General features: G+C 39.4%; 2 protein-coding genes across 4 annotated transcripts; one reads left to right on the forward strand and one right to left on the reverse strand.

Annotated features, from left to right (window-relative positions):
• Positions 1-77: 77 nt before the first annotated feature.
• On the reverse strand, positions 78-17,966 carry zgc:158403 (tetratricopeptide repeat protein 39A). Of its 2 annotated transcripts, none has more exons than XM_031318719.2 (18): positions 17,648-17,966; positions 16,714-16,818; positions 16,064-16,195; positions 15,421-15,479; positions 13,087-13,154; positions 12,794-12,858; positions 11,846-11,945; positions 11,601-11,666; positions 11,411-11,519; positions 11,210-11,277; positions 10,030-10,089; positions 9,224-9,385; positions 9,008-9,099; positions 7,282-7,402; positions 7,052-7,163; positions 6,444-6,558; positions 4,916-5,032; positions 78-1,033 (listed from the first exon to the last, which is right to left on the reverse strand). In XM_031318719.2, exons 1-18 carry the CDS (start codon positions 17,680-17,682, stop codon positions 925-927), a joined length of 1,695 nt encoding a protein of 564 aa, XP_031174579.1. In that variant the 5' UTR covers positions 17,683-17,966; the 3' UTR covers positions 78-924. The 2 variants fall into 2 exon arrangements, with proteins under 2 accessions (XP_031174579.1, XP_031174578.1); XM_031318718.2 differs by having other exon boundaries at positions 11,408-11,519; positions 17,648-17,682.
• Positions 17,967-21,133: 3,167 nt separating this feature from the next.
• LOC116063771 (zinc finger protein 436-like) lies at positions 21,134-24,423 on the forward strand. Of its 2 annotated transcripts, none has more exons than XM_031318736.2 (3): positions 21,134-21,744; positions 22,567-22,819; positions 22,853-24,423. In XM_031318736.2, the coding sequence occupies exons 1-3, from the start codon at positions 21,552-21,554 to the stop codon at positions 23,604-23,606; spliced, it is 1,200 nt and encodes a 399-aa protein (XP_031174596.1). In that variant the 5' UTR covers positions 21,134-21,551; the 3' UTR covers positions 23,607-24,423. The 2 variants fall into 2 exon arrangements, with proteins under 2 accessions (XP_031174596.1, XP_035852589.1); XM_035996696.1 differs by having other exon boundaries at positions 21,142-21,711; positions 22,567-22,818; positions 22,852-24,423.
• The last annotated feature ends 1,770 nt before the right edge of the window (positions 24,424-26,193 follow it).

The following is a 26,193-nucleotide window of genomic DNA, read 5'->3' on the forward strand; positions in this document are numbered from 1 at the left end:
ATGTATGTTTAAAATATTTTAAAAGGACGATAAATATTACAAAGTAATTTTGGCATCATTAATGACAAAACAGACAGTCGTATGTAGAATTTATTTATGCAAAAATATTTTGTTAAACATTCTGACATTTTTGGAAAGTGCATGCACTGTTACAAATGTGCGTTTGAATTTTGATTCATTCAAAACACATCAAGACGGTGTCAGTGAGTTGAGAACAGTAAACGGTTCACCTCTTTAGCCGTGGCGTGTTGTACTCGTATGCATTTCCGTTGCAAGCATACAGAACGAGGAATGAATGAATGCATAGCATACTGGCTGCTGACTGTGGGGCATACATTTCTTCAAGTCAGTTAACCATTTTCTAAATTTTTTTTTTTTAAACAATTTTGTATCTTAAAACACCTTAGATCTTAACACCTTAAAATGTAGTCATTCCAAAACTGCACAGTATGCTATAGTAACTTAATTATGTAAAAATCATAGAGCTATTTTAATTTAGTAAAATATAAAGTCATTACTATACATTTCATCAAGTCATAAAATGTCTTACACTGGTTGTGATGCTTTCAATCAATTGATTTAAATTTAGTGTTTAATTTTTCTATGTAAACCGTGAAAACCTTGTCCATAATATCAAGTGTACTGTATATACACTGTCCCTCAGTTCACAATGTCAAACCGTTAACACTTTTACGATCTTGGAAGCCAGTCTGGGCAGTCCAGGCTTTTGTAAAACAGTCTTTACCTTTGTCCAATGATATGTTAGTGTAGAAAGTGACACAAAAAGGTATACCTGAACACAGTGATAAAAAAACAACAACCCAGCATTCACTTGTTGAAAATGGATATACGTTTTAAAAAACTGGGGCTAAAACAGCCATAACTGTGAGGGAAATGGCGAGTCCAGTGTGAAGAAATGTCCTCCTACATATGAGTGTCCTCCTCTTCCCCGGGGTCAGCCTTGAGTTTGGCCAGAGCAGCGTGTACCCTGAACTGTGTACGAGACTCCATCGAGTAGTCCTTGTAGTTGTGTCTACAAGTCAAAACAGGGGAGGAAGGTTAAAGTGTGAAAGGATTAGTGTTGGTGTTTTATTGAATATTACAAATTACATTTTTTTTTGCGAATTCTCACAACTTGCCTACTTTACTGCCTTTTATCCAATGGGAGCAGAGGGTTGATACACAATTTATTAGTCTTCAAGAACCCATTTTATTTCCGCCGTGAGTGGATAGTATTTGTTGTTCTGTAACAGGCAGAGAGCGACCTCTAGTGTTCCTGTAGGGGCTATACACTAAGTAACCATAGAGACGGTACTCGCTGTACATTGTGGGACTATCCTGTCCCAACAGTCCTGTGATGAAGACTTTGTTGGTGAAATAATGCTAATTGCAATAAATACATTATATTACATATAATATAAACATAAAAAAAAATTAGTAGTATAAAAAAGGAACTTTTTACAGCAATAGTAAAATATTCTTATTCACTTTCTTGCCAAGAGTCAGAAGAGAAGATTGATACTGCTCTGAGACATGGGAGTGGTATTGATGTTTTCATCCAACTATCTTAAAGGCAGCAAATAAATATGTATTCCAAAAATATCTTTTTCTTTATGTTAGGCATTTCAAGATTTAAGATTCCTTTTACTGTCATTTAGCAAAACACAGAAATGAAAAGCATGAACGAAATTACGAGCATGACTCCTTTTAAAAACACATAAAAAACAGGGTAATAAATAAAGCTATATATTATACAGTGCTGCTCATAAGTATTCATACCCATGCTAAAGTTGACTAAAAAAAGGAATAAAAAAAAAAATCATCTTTTGGAAATTGATCTTAATGCCTTAATTAACAAAATGAGGAAAAATCCGACTTTTTTAAGGACAACAATTTGTTTTGTGAGTGAATAATGTATTGTAAATAAATAAATGTTCTTCCTTAAAATACAGGGGCCATAATTATACATACCTCTATGTTAAATTCCCATAGAGGAAGGCAGATTTTTATTTTTAAAGGCCAGTTATTTCATGGATCCAGGATACTATGCATCCTGATAAAGTTCCCTTGGCCTTTGGAATTAAAGTAGCCTCACATCATCACATCCCCTTCACCATACCTAGAGATTGGCATGGTTTTATTTCAGTTAGCCTAATAGCTAACTGAGATAAGATCCATATCAATGCAAATCAAACCAGCTATTAGGCTAACTGAAATAAAACCATGCCAATCTCTAGGTATGGTGAAGGGTATGTGATGATGTGAGGCTATTTTAATTCCAAAGGCCAAGGGAACTTTATCAGGATGCATAGTATCCTGGATCCATGAAATAACTGGCCTTTAAAAATAAAAATCTGCCTTCCTCTATGGGAATTTAACATAGAGGTATGTATAATTATGGCCCCTGTATTTTAAGGAAGAACATTTATTTATTTACAATACATTATTAATTCACAAAAAAAATTGGTGTCCTTAAAAGGTCGTATTTTTCCTCATTTTTTTAATTAAGGCATTAAGATCAATTTCCAAAAGATGATTTTTTTATTCCTCTTTTTAGTCAACTTGACCATGGGTATGAATACTTATGAGCAGCACTGTGTGTGTGTGTGTGTATATATATATATATATATATATATATATATATATACAGTGAGGAAAATAAGTATTTGAACACCCTGCTATTTTGCAAGTTCTCCCACTTAGAAATCATGGAGGGGTCTGAAATTGTCATCGTAGGTGCATGTCCACTGTGAGAGACATAATCTAAAAAAAAAAATACAGAAATCACAATATATGATTTTTTAACTATTTATTTGTATGATACAGCTGCAAATAAGTATTTGAACACCTGTCTATCAGCTAGAATTCTGACCCTCAAAGACCTGTTAGTCTGCCTTTAAAATGTCCACCTCCACTCCATTTATTATCCTAAATTAGATGCACCTGTTTGAGGTCGTTAGCTGCATAAAGACACCTGTCCACCCCATACAATCAGTAAGAATCCAACTACTAACATGGCCAAGACCAAAGAGCTGTCCAAAGACACTAGAGACAAAATTGTACACCTCCACAAGGCTGGAAAGGGCTACGGGGAAATTGCCAAGCAGCTTGGTGAAAAAAGGTCCACTGTTGGAGCAATCATTAGAAAATGGAAGAAGCTAAACATGACTGTCAATCTCCCTCAGACTGGGGCTCCATGCAAGATCTCACCTCGTGGGGTCTCAATGATCCTAAGAAAGGTGAGAAATCAGCCCAGAACTACACGAGAGGAGCTGGTCAATGACCTGAAAAGAGCTGGGACCACCGTTTCCAAGGTTACTGTTGGTAATACACTAAGACGTCATGGTCATTGAAATCATGCATGGCACGGAAGGTTCCCCTGCTTAAACCAGCACATGTCAAGGCCCGTCTTAAGTTTGCCAATGACCATTTGGATGATCCAGAGGAGTCATGGGAGAAAGTCATGTGGTCAGATGAGACCAAAATAGAACTTTTTGGTCATAATTCTACTAACCGTGTTTGGAGGAAGAAGAATGATGAGTACCATCCCAAGAACACCATCCCTACTGTGAAGCATGGGGGTGGTAGCATCATGCTTTGGGGGTGTTTTTCTGCACATGGGACAGGGCGACTGCACTGTATTAAGGAGAGGATGACCGGGGCCATGTATTGCGAGATTTTGGGGAACAACCTCCTTCCCTCAGTTAGAGCATTGAAGATGGGTCGAGGCTGGGTCTTCCAACATGACAATGACCCGAAGCACACAGCCAGGATAACCAAGGAGTGGCTCTGTAAGAAGCATATCAAGGTTCTGGCGTGGCCTAGCCAGTCTCCAGACCTAAACCCAATAGAGAATCTTTGGAGGGAGCTCAAACTCCGTGTTTCTCAGCGGCAGCCCAGAAACCTGACTGATCTAGAGAAGATCTGTGTGGAGGAGTGGGCCAAAATCCCTCCTGCAGTGTGTGCAAACCTGGTGAAAAACTACAGGAAACGTTTGACCTCTGTAATTGCAAACAAAGGCTACTGTACCAAATATTAACATTGATTTTCTCAGGTGTTCAAATACTTATTTGCAGCTGTATCATACAAATAAATAATTTAAAAAATCATACATTGTGATTTCTGGATTTTTTTTTTTAGATTATGTCTCTCACAGTGGACATGCACCTACGATGACAATTTCAGACCCCTCCATGATTTCTAAGTGGGAGAACTTGCAAAATAGCAGGGTGTTCAAATACTTATTTTCCTCACTGTATATATATATATATATATATATATATATATATATATATATATATATATATATATAAAAACAGAATAAATGATTTCCAGCCGAATAATTGTCCATAATATCATCCATATTTGTATTTATTGCACAGCTGTTCTAATGGATTACATTACACCTTAAATATGGGCTATTTTGTTGGTCATTCATATTTTTAGTTTTTGTTATGTTAGTAAAGTACATCTGAGTCCAACTGAGTACTGTTACTTCACTCCTGTCACTTTCTAATAAATGGAGGTACTCATGGTGTACTTGTTGTTACGTGTTGGGCAGAATGTCTGCTTCGACAAAACACAAGAGGAAGGTAGGAAGTCAGCTAAATAAGGGCTTTGATTACACATAACCCCCAAAATGTTTTCTATTAACAAAATATTAACAGGTACCAGCACAATAATCCATGCAGACAATGTTGTGCCCCCAAATGCTGCACATGCAAGCTGTGCAGGCTGCTGGTTTAGACTACTAGAAGCTTTTTAACTCTAATTAAAGCACTGCATTTCTGTCATTACAGTCTATGGGCACAAGAATACAAATGATATTCGACTCTTGCTGGATCTAGGTGGCAGGATTTGACAGTGTCCCTGATGCTGTATGCATCAATGAAGCTGCTTTAAGGGAGTAACTTACTTGGCCTTGTGCAGTAGTTTAATAGCCTCGTCCCTTCTTCCTTGGTCTATGTAGAGCAGACTGAGCTCCACCAGAGAGTTAGGCACCAGGTAGTGGTCAAACTTGATCTTCTTTTCACTGAGTACACACACATAAAGAAGGTGAACTAAGTGTAATTGTCACATAATACAGTTCAATTTCAAATGTAGGTTACCCTGTAAAATAAGGAACAAGAGTTTTGTTTTTCCATGCGGGTAGGTGACTAACTTTTGAAATGAATGAAGAATCAAATGTTTCTCTCGGGACCTACTTGAAAGCCTGGTCATTACATTCAGTGAGTATGTTTACATGCACACTAATATTCCACAATTATTCAGTATATGACAAAATTCCAAATTTGATACGGGTCATGGTAACAGCATATTCTGTTTGGATATTCCGAATGAGGCCTTTTTCCGAATATAGAATTTTCCGATCAGCTGTCCTATAAAATAAAGGCTTAAAATGCCCACTCCCCCACCCAAAAAAAAAAAAAAACTTGTAGGATATGCCGGTATTATTCGCGTTTTAGAAGCATTCTTTGGACATGTATACAACGCATTCGGAATATGCATCTGAATCGGGATTTTTAACTGCAGTTTGCGACAGTTTAGGGCCCCTGGCTCTGTGCGTTGCTATGGTTGTTGTTCACAAACCACAGTTCGCAAGCATGGGGAAGAGAAGAGATGCATGCCCCAAAAAAAAGACCACATTTCAGGTAGGAAGGATAAACACACCTACTTCTAAACATTACTAAAGATTTGGGTATCAACAGGTTTTTTAATATGCACAAACATCGCAACCGACATTTTCAAGAAGCTGGTTGAAGAAATAAAAGAGGGAGGCTGTGTTCGCACAGTCCAACAAGTCCCCCACAGCTGGAAAACTTTTTTTTTTTTTTTTTAAATGTATTATGTCCTGCTACATGTAAACAGGAATATTAGTGCAATATTTATTTTCTTTAGCCATGTAGACAGCTTAGTCAGAATATTGTATTGTCAGAATAAGGGCAAAAACCGGAATAATATGTGCATGTAAACGTAGTCATTATCAGTGTGACTTAAACAAGAATGGTTGCCATTCTTCAGTGCTATGTAAATATTCACTGTATGACTTGATGGGTGAGTTGAGAGGAAACTAAGCAAACAGTGCATTGTCAATACATCCAGTTCAGTGTTTACTTAAATGTCAGGAAAATCTTGAGTTAAGATTTTGATACAAGATAAGCAAACACTAAATTTAAAAGTCCTTTTCAGGATGACTTTGGACCCGTTAATAATTTCAGTTCTTATTGGGAGAATGGCATAGCCTACTAAAATTTGAAAGTTAAGTGGTCTTAACTTGGTCTAAATGACCAGTGTGTTCATCCATGTTGCCAAAAACTGCATCCAGGTCTTTACATGCAGTGCACACACACTGATGTGTCTCTGTTCACAGACGATAAATGGTTTGTTGACTTGCATGCCATGTTAGCAGGGAATAACTTGAAGTTAAATCCACTGGAAGTCACCTGGAAAACACTTTGTTGAAGCTTTCCTCAGCAGCCTGGAGGTGACCCTGGTTCTTCAAACACAGACCCTTGAGCAGGTGGATCAGACAGTGATCATCCAATGAATACTCGTTTTCTGTAGAGGAGAGTGTCAAGTTATCTCATTTTGTCTACAGTTATATTTTAGGTTGTCTCACTTTGCTAGACCTTCCTCCACAGCGCTGCAAAGGAGGGTCTGGCTAGTCCACACAGCATTCCGGGATGGGAGAAAAACGTGCTGTGGTTTATTGGCATTTCTTTAAACCAATCACAATCGTGCTGGGTGGCACCAAGCACCAGGCAGAGCCACGGTGAGGCAAAATAGCCTCGGGAAGGAACTTGTTTTGGTGGAACGTGTACGTTCAAAAGTTGTTTTAGTCGTGCAAAAGAAAACTCAGATTGGACAGATAGTCTAGCTAGCTGCCTGGATTTACCCTGCAGAGATCTGAGGAGCAGTTAACCATAGTCCTCATAATTCCACCGGAGTTTAGAATGCCAACACAAAGAAAGAGGAAGGTAACGGACATCCGGCCGAAAAGAGTGAAATCCTGGAAGTGGGGTTTGTTCTGGTTTGGGATAAGTGCTATTACCAGGAGACTCCAGCAGGGTGCGTTCTGCATCCACCAAAGTCTGCATCATGCCTTCAGTCAGCTCTGGTCGTTTGCTGATCATGCTGAAACCGTTCCACATGTACATCATCTCCTATAATGAAACAGTGAATACTGTTAGATGGCTCTGTTAGTCAAACATATTTGCCATTGTATGTGTGTGTGTGTGTGTGTGTGTGTGTGTGTGTGTGTGTGTGTGTGTGAAGCTTTACCAGCACCGGCACTGGTAGCCTGATTGGGCAGCGAGCCTTGTAGCGTCTGGCTTTACGGATAGCAAACTTCTCAGTCGGGGGAGACTTCCCTGCTATCTTCTGCTTGAAGGTGGGCACTTGTCTAAAGACACAGGAACATTAGTGAAGTATAATTAGGAAAGAAGACATGAGGTCTGAATTAGGGAGACAGTGCCTAAAACTTATGCTACTTCCTTTTAAACCTGCATTTATTTATTTATTTATTTATTTATAGCCACGGAGGCAGCGTAACTAGATGTAAACCACACAAATGTGACATATTATCACCTTACACTAAACATGTTAGCTAACAGTTGCATATTTACCATATACTGTAAAAATAATGGACAAAGCTTCCAGGTCTGAAAAGTGAAACCAATGCGGAAGTGCCTTAAACCTGCATTTAACTTCCAGTAGGAGGTGACTCCACTGGTTGAAAAAGAAGTCTGTTTCCATAGAAGTCTATGGGACAATGACCCTACTTCTCACTTGATTTATTACCTCAATAATAAGTTTATGGTCTCAATCGCTAGTTTCAAGTTTTCTTCAATACAGCAGGATGTTCATTTTGTAAATTATAGTCCCATTTATTTTAAAATAGACTATAAGGCAGGGGATGCTTTAGGGGCCTAGCTACACGCCGACCTGTCAATCAGGACAGAGGCTTAGCAATGCTAACCATGGCACTGTGGAGATTAAAATAGCTGTGAACTTGTGTTTGGGTATTGACAGTGTTTTTCTTCTTAAACTTTGACCCTCTCACTGTGTGTTTTCACTTCAAAAAGGTAATTGGAACATTTTGGTCAGCTAAAAATGTCTTCTTCAGCGTTCTGCCATCCAAGCTAGCTAGCTACCTCTAGCATTAGCTGGTAACTTAGGGGAAAATTGCAGATTTTATCTACATATTACTGCTGTACATGCAGCTAAATGGCGCCAGTTACTCGCTGTTTAATCTCCACTGGATGACTCAATTAGGAGGGGTTGACAATCGGCGATGACGGCCAAACTCGAGGCTTCAAAACGGCAGTCCACAAACCAAGGGTTGACGCCAGTGATGCTATGTCCACTACTTTTACAGTCTATGGTATTTACGCATCCACCACACATGGAGCAATATTTTCATTTGGACTCATGCTTCTGTCCACATGATGAATTTAAGTCCAATATTAACTCTCTTTTAGCTCTGTTTTTGGTCTCAACCAACTCCTGAGGGAAATATCAATGCACCACTATGTTCCCCAGCTAGTTGCTAACTTTTGTTTGTGCCGTTTGGTGCTGTGCAGGTAGTGTACAATGGGTTTATCAGAGCTTTCTCGCTAATAACAGCTGCCTCCTGCTGCGGGAAACCAAGTTGATGAGAGCAGTGAAAGTAAACCAGAATGGTTACGTTTTGAGTTGTGAAGACGTTTAAGTCGTCCACGTAAGAGCGGAACTTTGTGACATCACACCTAGTTTCAAAGCCAAATGTGGTTCAATTTGGAGAGTTTTTAGTGAGGTAATACACTTTTCAGTGGAAAAACTACATCAGCTAAAAATTATTATTCAAAGCAAGAGTATTTTTATAGGTCTCAAAACATGTCTGCAGGGGACCTTCAACAACTTCATTACATCCTGAAGTGTTGTTATGTCTATGTTGTGAGTGAGTGAGTAAATATGTGGTATATGTTTCTGAGATAAATCATGGAGCAATTACAGTGAGTGCATTTACCTAAAGAGCTGGACCTCGTCCTCCCCAAAAGGCCTGGCCTCATCTTCAGCCAGCATGCTGAGGTAAGCAGCTTTCATGTAAACATACATGGCCTAGCAGTGAGAAACATAAAGTAAGCATTCACACATTTCGACAAGATCGACGCACATCTTTCTTTTGAGAGATCATCCAACTAAATTCCCACTGATCTCCTCTGGCCCGTCTGGTGTTCTGTACCTTGGACCAGCGGCTCTCCTGGCTCAGCAGGTCTGCGTAGAAGTACGCCATCTTCCACGCTCGCTTGTAGGTGAAGCACCACATCAGCTCCCAGTAGCACATGTGGTGGAACTGCTTCCACGTCTGCTGGGCCTTGCAGCCATCTTCAAAGAGTGCCACCGCCTGGCAGATCATTGACATTACATCATATAGAACATTAACAAGGATATGCAACAGTGACGCCAGGGGCGGAGCGAGGGGGTGGCTTCTGGGGCTCCAGCCCCGAACGTTTTCTCAAAATCCCCTAATCTTATATGTTTTTAAAATAACTATGTCATATCCCCTCAGTCTCTTTGTCTGGACTGGCAAATCAATAGAGCAGAAGTTATATGTTAATGAAAATCGCTCATTCTGTAAAGTCTACTAAAATTATTTTTAGATTAGTAATGCTGCCAAATTCCTACCCTACCTATGCTATGTAATTTAAAAAGTCAGTTGTTGCGTCTCTTTAGATGGCAGAATTGAGAATGAATCATCCTCAACATCTGTTGTGTTCAGGTTTCAGAATGATGAAGACAGTTGGAGTACAATTAGATACAAAATCGGATGTTGGCTCTCCCAAATGATCCTTTTCCTTGGCAACTATCATGTTTTTCCCAAATGATGTACAGATTTTATGACATTCTATTATCAAATGGCTTGAAAACTTGTGCATATATGCTGCTGACAACAAAATGCTCTATTAAAAAAGATTAAATGTACAGGACATATAACATCAGTCGTCATTCTTCCAAGCCCTACCACTGACACATTTCATCAAAACACACCTCATCAATGTTGCCCCTGATCTCTTCAGTCCTGCCTGCAAAGAAGAGGAATATTGCTCCCTGGACAGAAGAAAAAAATAGATTTCAGCCTCCAGTGTTGCTCAGTATTACATGTCAATTTGCTGTGTGTTAACTTCTCCTCTATCTGCAAGCAGACCTGTTTAGCAATTACTCTTACCAATGTTTAACCAAGTAATTTCCATTCTGGGTCGGTACACATTGTGTCAGAGCTTTGAGTTTGTTCTCTGGGATGGGCAGGCATGTAGGGAAAAGGTGGAGTGGAAACAGGTATAATGAATTCACAAGAATGTGAGTCAAGTGGAGTGGAAGGAGTGATAGCCTGAAGGTGTGCGAGTTCACGTAAAAGGAAGGAAAGAGGATGTAAGGATGCAGGGTGCAGAAGGGGCTGCGTGAGAGGAAGGTGGAGTGAGTATCAGATTAAAGTAATCAGGGTGGGGAGGATTCTGAGTGTGTGACTAGACCATAAAAAGAAAAAAGAATATATATGAGTTGAAGGGAGGGACTTGTAAGAAAGAGCTGCCATACTGTGAGACGCAAAGATGGTGTAAAAATAGAAAGATTAAAAGGGCAATGATTGCCAATAAAGGATCATTCTGTTTTATTTATTTATTTTACTTTTTTCCGACTTCTTTCTATCAATTATGACTTTGTACTCATTTTACCACTCAAGCTAACTGCTGAGATGTGAAAGCAAAAATGGAAATAAAACTAAATATTCCTTCTCTGCTCAAAAAAACTGTATGCGTGCATAAAAAGGGCACATATGGTAATTCAAAGTTGCACTAGGAAGTTGCCCAGTCTGACTTCTTTTAATTCGTGGTTGTGCCACGTTCCGAAAATTTTGCAATTACTTTGGTGAGTACAATGTAATCAATGTCTGTCATTAACTGATAGAAACAATGGCCAAAACTACAAAAATAAGATAAAAAAAAAGTAAAATGTCAAAATAAAAACAAACGGGAGTTATCCTTTAGAAATTTTGTACTTCAGTTATTTATTACTGCACTTCCTTAAAGTTGGGGCCCTCGTAAGAGACACATTAAAAAAAGAATGCTCAAAATAGATGCAACAAAGGCAGTGATATACTGGACTTTTAGCACTTCAGAACTTCCTGGAAAGTGATGTATCCTGTAAACAGATGATCCTTGTTGCCACTCACCCGTGGGTAGCGGAGACGGAAAGGTTTCAGCAGCCTTTCAGCTTCAGTCACGTCTCCCTCGCCTGTACCTGAGAGGACAGAACGGAGATACGATACATATGATACATCGTACCGACATTTTCAATGACAGGATATTACCACACGATCAGAATCATCTGAATCTCTGATGCTTGTGATGCTTTGGAGGGGGTACAGCACTACCTAGGATGAACGTGAGAAAGGTGTAGTAGCAGAGCACGAGCAGAGCGCATAGCATGGAGCGCAAATTCATCCCGGTCGCACCGTCATGCAGCAGAGACAGACCAAATTCCTAAAACAGAAACACACATGTAGAAAACATCCATGAGTGTGTGAGTTAATGCATAATGGAGGAAATGTGCATATATCACACCTTGTCTCCAGAGAAGCCCGCAAACTCTAAAACTTTGAGTATCCGTGGAGGAAATAGCGAGAGTGTCTGTGAATAAAGAAGACCTGATAAACTGTATGGTAGTCACACACGATCACACACACACACACACACACACACACACACACACACACACACACACACACACACACACACACACACACACACACACACACACACACCATTATAGTCAAACAATGGTGTTTGGGGCTGCTTTTGTGACGTACCAGATTAAACGCTCCTATTCCAAATGATATTCCTCCCTCTAAGTGAACGTGGCTGGGTCCTTTGAGACAGTTGTGAGATTGTATGAAGGAATGCAGTTCTCTGGATGAAAAAAAAAGGCATTTATGTCAATTGTTTAACAACACAGCTCAGCATAATGACCTAATACTGTATAGCAGTGATCTTCAACAGGGGGTCCTCAGAGTCATTGCAGGGGGAGGGCGTCAAATTATGAGGGCTTTTTCCTTTATTAAAGCAGCTGAAAAATGACAGGAAATGCAGGAGAAAGAGAAGGGATGGCATGTGGCAAAGGGCCTCGGGTCAGAATCGAACCCAAACCGCTGCCAAGGTTTGAGCCTACAGGGCGAGCCGCACGCTCTACCGTGTGAGCTAGAGGTCACCCCACATAATGACATTTGACTAAACAAAAAAACCCATCTAACTTAAAAAGGTTTCATCAGTGATTTACTGTTACACTTACACATTGGAATTGTTTAAGATACAGATTTAAAAAAGAAAGAACGATCAAAATCTGTGTAGCAGAGGCCAAAATATCCAGACTTTCAAGCTCCAAAAACACTTGTTCCTACATTTCCCATAATGCAAATCAATAGCATCTTTTAAGAACCTCCTTGCCTGATACTCCACATGCCCAGTTTGTAAAGGAGACTTTCTGTTATTTAATCAAGTCTCCAAATCTAAAATGAGATGAGCCTGATGATGTCACTATGACATCGTCAGGGCTATTTTTTAGACAGTTTAGAGAGTTTCCTCCAAAACTACAGAAGGCAAAATTGATGGAGTGCTCCTTTGATAACCTTACAAATTTTGCAACTGCGAGAAGAGTGGGAAATAAATATTGAGATAATGTATACAGCCTTTTTGCTCAATAAAATTAAACACCACCGACTTTTACTAATTACACACCCTGTTTCTCTCTCATTACTTACTTGTAAATTAGGTAACTGTTTCGTACTTTGATCCCTCCTTTGATAAAACTCACCATGTTCTCATCCTGCAGAAAAAACAACAAGGGAAAGGGTAAATTGAATTGAGGTGCTTAGATTATCATTCAAACTAATATAAAATGGCCTAAGTGGAATGTTCGTTCCATATATTTGCTGGACACTTCCTAAATAAACACAGTCTTGATAATGTGGAAACTGTGGTGTGCTGTTACGTTAGATATACAGATATATACAGTTCATTTCTACGTTTTAAAAATGGGATTAGCCTACTGCACCTGTAGGAAGGTGAGCGCGGCTCTTTGGAGTTGGCACTCTGCGTAACAGACTTCAGCGTGAAGCTGCACTGCAAGAACACATGCATAAACATGACACATGAAATAATAAATAACATACAGGGATCAAAATCAACAAGCAATAAAGCATCAAATTGTTTCACTGCTACCTCATCATAGCAAATAATATGGGAAGACCATGTTTACGTATGTTTTAGCCACACTAGCTGCATGGCTTTAGGGATGCTCCACTTGTGTATTTTAATGCTTTTACATGTCTGAAAAAAAGGTGAGTGCTAACAACAGTTGCTAACAAGTGGCTAAATGAGGCGACAGAGGTTGTCAGGGACATTAAACGTTACTGCCACTTTAGAGGTGGAGATGTTGAAGTCATGCAACCGTGGTGTAGTTTGTTTATAGCCTAGAGTTAGCTTTTGACTTCCGAAGGTTGCATTTACGCTTCATAATTCATAAAAGTGGTGTTCATCTGTGAAGATTGTCTTGCTGAACAAATGTTTAAGTATCATTAACTTGTTTGCCCCAGGGCTTATTTTCTGCAATAAAACCTTATCCCCCAGGGACCACTCCTCTTTACTTTCTGTCAGTTGGTTGGTTAAACACTTTTGGCCGGGACTAAAATATCTCAACCACTATTGGATGTGTAGCCACAAAACTTTGTACAGACATCCATGTCCCTCCTTACGGGGGAATTGCAATTATTTGGTGATCTCTGACATTTTATTTAGCTACATAATTTCAAATGGTCTTTACTTGTGCAATACTTTGGTTTATGGCCAAATATCTGCAAGTCTAATGACATTCTAATCAGCCTGAGCAGGGCTTTTGCTGCGTTCATGCCACCTGGGAATAACAGGGATCGCCCCCATGATTACGTTGTTTTTCCGACTGCCAGCGTTCACATGGTCGGGATGCGTGTTCTTCTTCTTCTGTTATATTGGCGTTTGGCATAACAACTTGTTGCATGACTGCCACCAACGGTTGGCCGTAGACTACAGCATCAGGTGTGTGAAAACATGGAGGCCACAATAACAAAAGATTTGCTGCGGTTTTCTTATGCGATCATACAAACAGCACATGGACAGGTGTGACGAGAAAGGACATGGATAAGGTGTTTTTTTATACATGGGCCTATTTATGAATAATTTGAAACATGTTATGTCTGTGTATGTTTCTTGGCAGAGGCATTTGTCCACAATAAACAGTTCATTGTCATTGAAAAATCTTCAGTGAACCAAAGTCGCCTCCATCAAACGTCAGTTGTCCACAACGCGTCACCAACTGGGAAACTTGGTTAGCAAAATCTAGCCCCAGTTTCCCACCTCTAATTCCCACAGGAAGGGACGTGAATGATGACGTTTTCACTCGGAAAAATGTTTTTCCGATGAACGCAGCACATAAGTTATGTGCTAATTAGCTAATGTTAGCATGCTAACATACTCAGACGAGCTAAAATAGCAGGGAAGGTGATTGGCAGGCCACAGAAGCAGCTCAATGATCTATTTGACAGTGTGGTACTCAGGAAGGCCAGACAGATATCTGTGGATGCCTCACACCCACTAAACTCAGAGTTTGAGTTGCTCTCGTCTGGCCGTCGATTCAGGGTCCCGAGGGCGAGCCGGAATATTTATAAAAGGTCTTTTGTTCCCCATGCCATAGAGGCATTGAATGCAAAATGACTGCACTAGAAAGGACTGGGTATTTTAATTATGTTCTCTTGTAGGCTGTATCCTACCTTCTTTCCACCTGCTGCTGCTTCTGCTCATTGTACAATTACTTGTTTAATAGCGTGTAGTATTAGTGTGCTGTATGTTTAATGTTTGATAATATCCAATGTCATAGTTGTGTTTAATGTTTTGGAGAAGCCAAACACAAATTTCCACCTAGGTGGACAATAAAGTCTAATCTAATCTTAATTTAGATGATGAACATGGTAAGCATGTTAGCATGCAAATGTTAGCATTTAGCTTAGAGCACTGCAGTGCTTAAGCGGCTACAGCTTCAGAGCTGTTTTCTCTAAGGATGTTACATTTCAGTGGAAAATTGTGAGTCTGCACAAAAAAAAGTAATTACTGTTGGATAGAGAAGTTGACAACATCAAGAAGATTGGCACTGACCGTTTTAGATAGGCTGCTATAGTTTTTTTTTTGCTATCAAACTCCATTGAAAATGTGCGGGATATATGACATAGTGAACACTCAGACAATTGTACATGTAATCCCTATTGAAATAAGAAAAATTAAACGTAAATTACACATTTTCCCTTTGCATTTACTGTTTTTTGGGTGGATTAAGAAGAGAAACATGTAAGCCTATTACCTTCAGTGAGCGATTCTCCTACTGACTTGTTAGTTAAACCTGGGGACTTCCGTCGAAACCTGAAACACCAAACAATACTTCAGTATCAACAAAAGGAATGGTGTTAGTATTCGTGCTAACCACATATTTGCTGACAGTGACAGCAATCATCCATGAATTGCATGTGCCCATTTTGGCAAATTATCTTAGCAGCTGCTTTAATGGCTTCTCTCATGCAAACGCAGTCAAATTGGTAGTATGGTCAGAAACAGTCCATGTAAATTTGCCTCTTATGGCTGATGGACTGTGGAAGAAGAGTTGACAGCATGTGAGAGAATAAAGTGTTTTAAAAGATGTGACGACTTTTTTATTATTATTCCAGTCTATGAAATGAGTGAAACGATATGCTTAAACTTTTAAATTTTAAGCAAACTTAAATTTTATTGTATTCACTGTAAAAATGTGATTCCTTTATTATTTTAACTGTTAAAAGCCCTTCTAGGGACAGGTGTTGCGAATTAGCCATGGCTATAAACACTGTGATACAGGCATCGGATTGTTCTTTATGTAATAATCTATGTTTTTTGTATCTGTCCCTATTCAAATAAACAAAAAAAAAAAAAAAAAAACCTGGTGAAAAATACTATTCATGTGACATCCTGACCTCTGGCACACCTCCGAGGCACTCTTCATGGTATTTCCTGCATTGCTGATGTCATCAGGCTGGAAAGTCATCATGGCCTGCATTTCCAGCACTGTGGCGTAGATAAGAGCATGGTACATACTCTCATTCACTCTACATAGGAAACACGGAGTGGCAGGATCAACATTATACACTGGAAGCAAACAGAGGCAATTTTAAGAGCATAGCTACTGTATGACCGGCGCATTTTCCTGCTGAGAAAAGATAAGAGCAAATGTCTGGTTCTCTTTATTCTTCCTATCTCCTCTGCCGTCCCAGGCCGTCTTGTGCATAGTGTTTATTTTGTAGGGTTGCCTTTCGTTGGCTGTTGAAACAGTCAGACGTTGGGCGTCAGCTTCAGCAAACACCTCATATCCTGGAGAACTGAAGCCTATACATAAGGCCCACCCTCGTGTCATGGCTGACAGAAAGCACGCTACTTCACAGGTCACACCACAGTTTCATCTTCTTAACATCACCCGAGACTAAATTCTGCTGACATTATACTAAAAGATACCACAGTGAATGTGCTAAAACGTGTATGCAGTGCACTACAACCTGAAAAACCCAGACTGTAACAGCTGGTTCAAACCTGTGTGGAGCCAAACGTGACTCGGGGATTATTCCGTTACCTTGGCCGCAGCCTCTCCAGGCTCTCATTGAAGTGGTTGTTAAGGAAGAGATCCAAGGCCTCCATGCACTCATCCAGGCACTCTTTCAGAGTCATCTGTGAGGAGCTGCCGCACAAACACAAACACGGATCAAAGCGTGCACACAGCAAAAGCACTGAGCCGTGTGCTGTGGGGGGGGGGGGGGGGGGAATCAGCAGCACACTGATAGACATACAGGATCCATGTGTGGTGCAGGTAAGAGGTTCACAGCAAAGACCAACAACATGCATTTAAGTTTGTCTGAAGCTTAGTTCAGTCTTAGTCACTAAACACATGATGCAATAAGAGCAGCATCACACAAAAGCAGCATCGGTGTTGTCCTTAATATGAAATTACTATATTATATATTAAATGTCCTATTCCCCACACTTTGCATCAACATCCATCCAGGACTATACACCTGCCCATTCTATATATTTCGCACATTCTGCACTCAATCCATTTAGCCTGTTTTGTCTAATGTTAAACACCTATTTTGTAAATATTTCTTTCTGTATATTTTGTTTATTTCATTAATGTTCAATGTCTGTTTGTTTATGTATGCACCAAGGCAAGTGACACCTTGTTAGTGTCACTTACTTGGCAATAATCGTTTTTCTGATTCTAACTCTGGTTTTGAACCCTGCTGCAGTCCCGAGTTAGAAATATTTGTGACAAAATGAACTAGGTTGGCAGACGAAAAGGAAACGACGACTAAAATAACGTTTCCTGGTGCAGCATGAGAGTGAATCTATATTATTATTTCCTATACCGGTTTTCCTTTTTCTTTTCTTTTTTACCATTTCCCAAGATAAACAGAATCCTACCTGCTGATCCAGAAGGCGAAGATATCACATATTTAGGGAAAAGACAACTTTTTGCGTGTCACTAAAACTTGGAAGTTGCCTGTACTCACTTTTCTGCAGCATTTGCGTCTTTCCCATTGGACATGTTCTCTCTCTGGCCGGGTGGCGGTCCCCAACACCTGTTAGGCGCTCAGCAGTACTCGGCAGTAGTTCAGTCAAGATGCATTCACCACTTCAGCAGCACACTGAAACCAACAAGCTACCAAACTACAGCAGTTACATGGACGTTGGCGTCGACTTGCCTGTTGGTTAAATTCAAGCAAAGTGCTCCGAGGTAGAGGCATGCGTTCATCTGTAAAGGATCCGACAGTTTGAGTGAACGCAGTAGAGGGGCATCTGACTCCTCCTCTGTTACATCACTGTTACATCACTGCCACGCACACATTAAACAGCGGGGATCACAGGATCAGGTGCGAGCAATAAGAAAAGTATTTATACAGCTGATTTTTTTCAAGGAAATGTGATTATATAGCCGACCTTTCAATTCAATCTTTTTGGGTATTTATTGTATTTTTTTTTTAATTTATTTATTTCTTTTTGACTTTCCTCTTTTCTTACTGTGTATTTAAGTACCTTTAACTTTATTTGTGTTATGTCATCATTATATAAGGTTATCATGTTTATTGAATGAAAATGACTGCCTATTTTTTTTTTATATTTTAAGTAGGATGCTGAATTGTTCAAAATTGTTTGTAGCCTATCAGTATTTGTGAAAATATGCAAATAAAGTTGAAAAATAAAAGGATCCGGTGCGAGCAGCTATCAGGTAAATGGTCATTCGGACATATTCAAGTCTGGTGAAATTGAGTAGGCTGTACGCCGACTTCTTATTGACTTTATTTTCCCCCTCCAATGTAAACTTAAAGACTGACAATGTTTGCTGGGCCTTCATAACATGGGCAGCAGAGAACGTTGATGTTTTTAAAAGCAAACTACAGACCTACCTTTCTAACCTGGCTTTGGTTAAATGGGATTTATTTTATTGATCTGTTTTTCTGTTTTTTTATTTATTTATTCATCTAAGTATTTACAGTTTTTATTGATACATTGTATTATTCTATTTTACTCTCATGTTCTCTTATTTTTATTTTATCATTTTGTATTGAATATTTGTTATTCTTCTACCGTTCTCATTTGTCTTAAACTGTATCTTACTTTCCTTTACAGTTTTTGCCGATTGCTTACACACTGAAATCAAAAGTATTACACAATTATCAAAACCTTACACTCAAGGAGCAAACATTGGCCCAGATGTGCACCACTATAAGCACAATGTCAGCCTCACACTTTATGCTAAACAATACAAACAGTGATTTGCAAAACACCAAACACACTTGTAGACATTAGACATGGAAGTATATCATGATGTCACTTCCTTGCAATTCCAAAGCACTGACTGTCAAACGACCACACCTATGAGCCGATCTGTGAAACACAGCCATCAGGTACGCAAACACATGGATGCTTAATTGTAGACACACCAATCAGGTGTAAGCACTATACAAATTCAGCAGGTAAGTCTAGTATTTTCTCCACTGTAATTTCAGTTTTTGTTGTTTTTTACTGTAACTGGATACAGTATTTTATGTGTGTCTGTTGTTTGCTGAGCTAACAGTGTTATGCACACTACTGTAGCAGCATGAAAACTGGGATGTTTTGTTGTGAGTTTCCATGTTGACATGTTGACTGATTTGGGTATATGGAGAGAAATAAATGATATTTTCCTCAGTCTGCAGCATTGGTCTTGTGTAGTGTTTGGTGAACTTGTATATTTTGCACTTTCTCTGAGCACTCTAATCACTGAGGAGTAGAATTGCTAAAAGTGTTTTAGGTTACGACAGCAGTGGGTAACTGGTTCAAACAGAATTAAGTCATATGAAATGTGTATGTTTCATGTTGGTAACAAAATATGGTTAAAAACAATATGGGAAAAAACTGTAATGCCTTACTCTGCCTCTAGTGTGTGTGTGTGTGTGTGTGTGTGTGTGTGTGTGTAGGGGATGACATTGTCAGAATATGTATTTATTTGTTTATTGACATCATTTATTTATTTTGGTGAATAAATATGTAGGCCTATGTTTTGTTTGTTTGTGGTCTGTGAGTATATAGTAGGTCTATATATGTAGCAAATTGTAAAGAATGCGTTAAAAATTGGATATGATATGAATATGAAGCCATTCATGATTATTATTATTATATAGTAGTGGAAAAGGGGTAGTATTAAATAAGCTTTTGTTTCTTCCTATTCCTTTTTGCACATGTTAAGTTCATTTTGTGTTTTGTTCTTTTAGCTTTTATTGTAGCTATTATTATGTTTTAAATAAAGCCTCCATTCATTCATATGGATGTGAATAGTAAGTTTGGCATGCTGAGGCTTTTCTTTACCTGAGGGGACAGGTGTGACAAGTTCTGCATCCCTGCGGAGAATTGCATCCACAAGTGAAAATTATTTTTTAAGGCAAAGGACTGATTTTATAATAAATTATCTGATGTCTATATTTTTTTAATTTGTTTTCGGCAGTGTTAAGAGACATGCATTATTTGCCAGAAATTATTGTTGCTGCCTGAATGGATGCAATTCTTGCAGGGATGCAAAACTCGGCACAACACCGGGAGACAGAATGTGAAGTATAAATTTACTTAAGGAGGCAAGGAGGCTTTGGTGCAACTAAGCAGCTGATTCAAACTAAAGGAAGAGGTCAGTATGTCCTGTAGAGTCTCTGTTCATAGTCACAGTCATTTGACATTAAAGTCACTTGGTAGCGCTGTTGTATAAAACATGGATGAAATGATAGCAAAGGGTTTTTTCTTGTGTTGGTTCATCCATTCTCTTCACCCTTTAAATATGGTCTCTCTCTCTCTCTTTTAATCTCTCTCTATATATTTTTTTTTCAAGATTTTCTGATAAAATATTCTCTTTTATTTTTACAGAAAATAGTTTTTGTATCAATACCCCAACTTTTTTTTAATGAATTCATATGACCCCTTCATCCTCATTTCTGCCAGGTGTAGGCTTAAATAGTACTGTGAACTACACTTACCATCACCACTCAGCTACATTATTTTCACACGAGTTTGTAGCATGCATGCTCCATCACCACCTGCAATTCACTCTTTAGATGTTTTGCATCACAGCGCTGTGACATTCACATCAGGAGAAGTTTTAGAACTCATCACTGTGACTTGTAAAGGAGTGTAGCCTATATTGTTCCTCTCTGTCAGTTAGAAGAGACCCCAGTTTATATTTAAAAAGCACCTTTAGGAAAACAACAGCTTAATGTTGCAACTCTCTCTTTCATACACGCAGCAGGCTGCCAAAGTGATATACACAAAATATACAACAAGCATAAAAAAGAATAAAGTGTAGGCTATATAAACAACAAGAGGTCACATCATTTTAGTGCAAATTAGCAGCAGCTAGACAGTAGCTCATTTAGACAGTAGAGGCAAACATAAACGATTTGAGCCGATTTTTTAAAAAGGGCCAGAGTTGGGGCAGCATACTCTCTTGCTCCACCCTCCACTGCAGTTGGATGTGGTAATGCACCTTTAAGATGGTTTTCAAACCGCCAATAAACTCTAAAGAAGAAGAAAAAGCAGAAGGAAAAAGAAGTCCTGCAAAACTCCTCTGTTCAGTTTTTGTATACACCTTCCCATCCCGGTGGGTGGAATACGTGTTTAGGGAGTCCCAATAGCAGAGTCCCTTTGTTGTGTTGAGAAAGTGTGAATCCATCAGAGCCTCTGTATGTCTGGATAAACCGGTCTGAATGGACTTCGTGTTGTTTTAACTTTTTTCTGAACGTTTTACTTCGGACTCATCTTTCCGGACCGGTAACGTTAGGTTAGCTACAAAGCTATCGAAGTTAGCGTAGCATGCTAGCTGGTTAGCAGAACAGAGCTAGCCTGTTTTTGACCGAGTTTGTGTGGACAAAAAGTTTCTGTCATTGTGTGAAGATGTCTAAAGTGCAAATGCTGAGAGCGTTGGTGAAGCAGCGACTAACCGCGGCTGCTGAAGAGATATTTGGGCTGTTTGAAAGAACGATAGCAGAGTACGAGGAGGAACGGTGTCGGTCAAAAGAGGAGAACGAGCGACAACGGAAACTTCTGGACGCTGTTTTCAACCCTCAGCTTCGGTTACACAGGACAGGTTTGGTTTGTTCATTTACGAACACTCTTCTCTCCTCCCTGAGATGAAAAGTAACTGAGCATTTACTTAAATAACGTTACACAGTGTAGGACATTAAAACATATTTCGAGGGCAACTTTTAAAAAACTGAAAATTAGTCGAAAAGTAGTTTTTAAACGTGAAATGAAATGAGCCTAGATTAAAATGCATACAGTAACGTTAGCCTAATCACCACCTTCTGCCAAAAAGCATATTTATTAGCAGTGCATTTACATGTCAAATGCTGTTTGTGTGTGCAGGAAAATGTAAAGTAGTGCAAATAAATGGTTACCTGTGTTGAACTAGTTTATTTTATATCTATTGCAGGTAGAGGACAGTGTATTTATCAATTGGATAAATAAATGACAATAACGATGTATTCTATTCTAACTCTCCCTACATCAATAGGACAGGCTTTGCACCCTGAATTTGGATATTTCATTTTCTAAATACGTATTACATATTATAGAGCATCTAATCTGTACCTTTTAATATAGTTTTTGTCAAACAAGGATAATAAGCATTCATTCTTTGAAAAGTACACAACAGCTGTCAAGGATGAACATTTCATTCTGAAGGAAAGCCTTTCATTCTCACATTATTAGACAGAGGGAACATGGTTTGCAGCAAAAGTCAAAAGCATCACCTAAACCTAGTAAAACATCCATTAGACATCGTTTTGAATCTCAGTCATTGGATGCAGAGTGCAGCAGATCAACAAAAGGAACAGCTATTCAAGTTTTTGAGCTGTGATGTGAATGAAAAACATTATTTCTCTGTAACATCTCTGTCTGTTTCCAGCAGATGTCCAGCAGCTGTCGGTGAGTAAAGAAGAGGTTCCCCCTGAGCAGCGGGAGTGGAGCCCCAGTCTGGACCAGCAGCACCCAGAGGCCCCACACATTAAAGAGGAACAGGAGGAACTCTGGATCAGTCAGGAGAGAGAGCAGCGTCAAGGGCTGGAGGAGGCTGATATCACCAAGTTCCCATTCACTCCTGTCCCTGTGAAGAGTGAAGATGATGAAGAGAAACCTCAGCCCTCACAGCTTCATCAAAGACAACCTGAACAGATGGAAACAGAAGCTGATGGAGAGGACTGTGGAGGACCAGAACCAGCCAGGAACTCAGATCCAGATATAGATTTACATATAAATACTGAAGACCAGACTGGAGACTCTTCTGAACCTGAGACTGATGACAGTTATGAGTGGAAAGAGACCGGAGAAGCTCAGTCAGGTTTAAACTCTTTGGAAAATGATGATGATGATGATGATTTTGTCAGTGATTCAAGCTGTAGTACTGATGAGAAAACATTAAGCTGCTCTGATTGTGGGAAAAGATTTGAATGCAAGGCATGGCTGAAGCAACACATGAGAACTCATACCGGAGAAAAACCTTTCAGCTGCTCAGTTTGTAAGAAATCTTTTGCAAAGAGTGGAAATTTACGGGCACACATGAGAACCCACACAGGAGAGAAACGATTAAGCTGCTCCGTGTGTCAGAAGAAGTTTAGCCACAACACACATCTAAAGAACCACATGAGATCTCATACAGGAGAGAAACCTTTCAGCTGCTCAGTTTGTAAGATATCTTTTACACGGAAAGATAGTTTACAGAAACACATGAGAACCCACACAGGAGAGAAGCCCTTCCCTTGCTCCGTTTGTAAAAAATCTTTTGCACAGAGTTATACTTTACAGGTACACATGAGAATCCACACAGGAGAAAAACCTTTCAGCTGCTCAGTTTGTAAGGAACTTTTTGCACACAAAATAAATTTACATGTACACATGAGAACCCACACAGGAGAGAAACCGTTGGAGGACCAGAGCCAGACAGGAACTTAGAACCACATAGACATCCAGAACCAGATACTGATGACAAGACTGGAGACTCTTCTGAACCTGAGACTGATAGACAGTGATTATTGTCTGTGAATGACAATCATTTCTGGCTAAGTGTTGTTAAAGACTTAAACAAAAGATGAACTAGTCAGTCACATGACATGTCAGATATCAGAACTATGTTTTTGACAGCAGCGGCAGTAAAACCGCTGGTTCAGATGAAAGTTTCAGTGGTGATGAAAGTCTGGATTAAAATAACGTAGAAACGGTTCTGGACATGTTTGACATGAGAACTCATTACAGAAAGCAGTCCTCTCTCCTCAAGACCCTAGCCAGGTTCCTGAGTCTTGCTTGCTACCTGCTGGTTAAAGAAAGGGAAGGGGGTTAGCCCCCGGAGATAGCAACAACTTCAGCTGGTGGGCTGGCTTTAAGGTGGACCAGCTATTCTCATTCTAGTGACAAGCCGCTCCTTCAAATTTTGCTTTAATGATCTTTCACCACCAACGAGGCTACAAGCTGAAAACAGTGGACCAAAACTAACACTGCTAGATGCTAGTGTTTTTAATGGTGGCCCTGTAACTTGTTTAGAGGAAACCAGTAAGGTAAATGTACAGGCTTTTCCAAATGTGCATAGTTACTTCGTAATCAACTAGAAATTAATCAGTAATTGCTTTGTGCAACTAAGCAGCTCATTCAAAACTAAGGAAGAGGTCAGTATGTACTGTAGAGTCACATCTCTCTTAACATTAACAGTCATTTGACAGTAAAGTCACTTGGGGGCGCTGTTGTCCTATTTGTATAAAACAATGATGGTAAAGGGCCTTGCGTTGGTTCATCCATTCTTATAATTTTTTTAAATGTAGGTTATCTCTTTCTCAATCTTTGTCTCTGTATATAGGCTATATATTTCCAAAACACCTTCATCCTCGTCAGTTATTTCTGTCAGGTATACAGTACTGTGGTATGGAGGACAGAACTTGACATTGACAGCCGTTTTCCGACTGGAGGGATTTTTGCAGTTCCTAGAATATAATGTTCCTAGGACCCTTTTTTTTTTTTTTCATGTTCCGACTGGACCAATTTGTGGATTATTAAGTTCCTCTGGCCACAGTTCCTGTAACTCTTTCAGCTCCTCTTTCAGGGCAGGGTCTTCTCCCTTTTCCGCATAGTGGTGGTTAGATGGCTGTGTTATAATAACAAAAGGTCAGTTCCTATGGCCACTTGGCCAGTGTGAATGCAAATAGAAAAACCGGTTTTGGGGGAGAGTAGAACTGTTTAGAAGTGGACTGTTCCTATAACTGCGTTCCTGTAACTACTTGGTCGGAAAGAGGCTTATAATATACTGATTATAGTTCCAGGGGAAGGATCGGGCTATGGGTCCCATCCAGTGCGCCGTACACAGCCACGTCGGGTAAATTGATGAATTGGTTCAACAGCTTGAATCGTATGGCCCTACACACCTACACAGCGGTGAACGGTTGTCTGGCTGACACCAAATGTCTCTGGCACAACCCTGTATTCTGCACCACAACCCTGTATTCTGCACCACAACCCTGTAAACTGCACCACAACCCTGTATTCTGCACAGGTGGCCAACATGTACAATGCGATGAAAAGGCATGCGTAGTTTATTCACTCTAAACCAGTTGATGGAAGCACTTCTAATTCGCATTCTTTTTTGTGACATTTTTTAAAAAAAATGCTTAAAATTCGCTTGACAATTGGATGGAAACATAGCTACTGCAGGAGTGTAGCTTGTTCGTCTCTGTCAGTTAGAAGAGCACTTCTAGGAAAACAGAAGCTTAATCTTGCACCTCCTCTCTTTCATACATAGAGGCAATTCAAAGTTATCTACACAAAATATACAACAAGACACTTTTTCCATTTGTCCGTCGACCCCCAAAAGAAGGCGTTATTTCCAAATCCATGTGTTTTGAGAATGCTTCCGGTCACAAAAAAAATCCTACCATGTGGATGTCAATTATTTTCAAGTTAGTCTTTTGGTCTTATTCTAATCAACAGACGGTCTCCAGACAGACTTAATCTAATCAACAGACGGTCCGCCAGACAGAGAGATAACAGAAGTTCTTCCTGCCATGTGAACAAAAAGCCTCCTCCTGATAAGTGACTGATATGATCTAATTATAGCACAACAAGCTGTAGATGGCAGGATGACGATTGGGATGCAATTTTGCTGCCTAACTCAGCTGCCGCGTACATTGTGAATACATCAAAACATAGAAGTACATTGATATATGAAGTACATTGTTTTAACTTTTTTTAAACTCAACATTAGCAATAGAACAAGAAGCCTATAATTTACCATTAATTAAACCACAACAATGTACATTACAATTACACTGAATTATATTTTCAACACACACACACAAAAGGGGCCGAAGGACAAACTTTCTGTAGAGTCACACACAAACTTTCCGGACCTAAAGGTGTTATAATACCTAGAATTAGATCTGAAATAAGGCTTCACTCTACAAAGTCTTTTAAGTATTTATTGTAAGTATTTATTCTTTGCGCATAGAATGTTCATTTAAGTCTGAGAGAATGGACAACGAGTTTTGGGAGAGCAGCA

Source organism: Sander lucioperca, chromosome 21 (assembly GCF_008315115.2).
Source record: "Sander lucioperca isolate FBNREF2018 chromosome 21, SLUC_FBN_1.2, whole genome shotgun sequence".
NCBI classification, from domain to species: Eukaryota; Metazoa; Chordata; class Actinopteri; order Perciformes; family Percidae; genus Sander; species Sander lucioperca.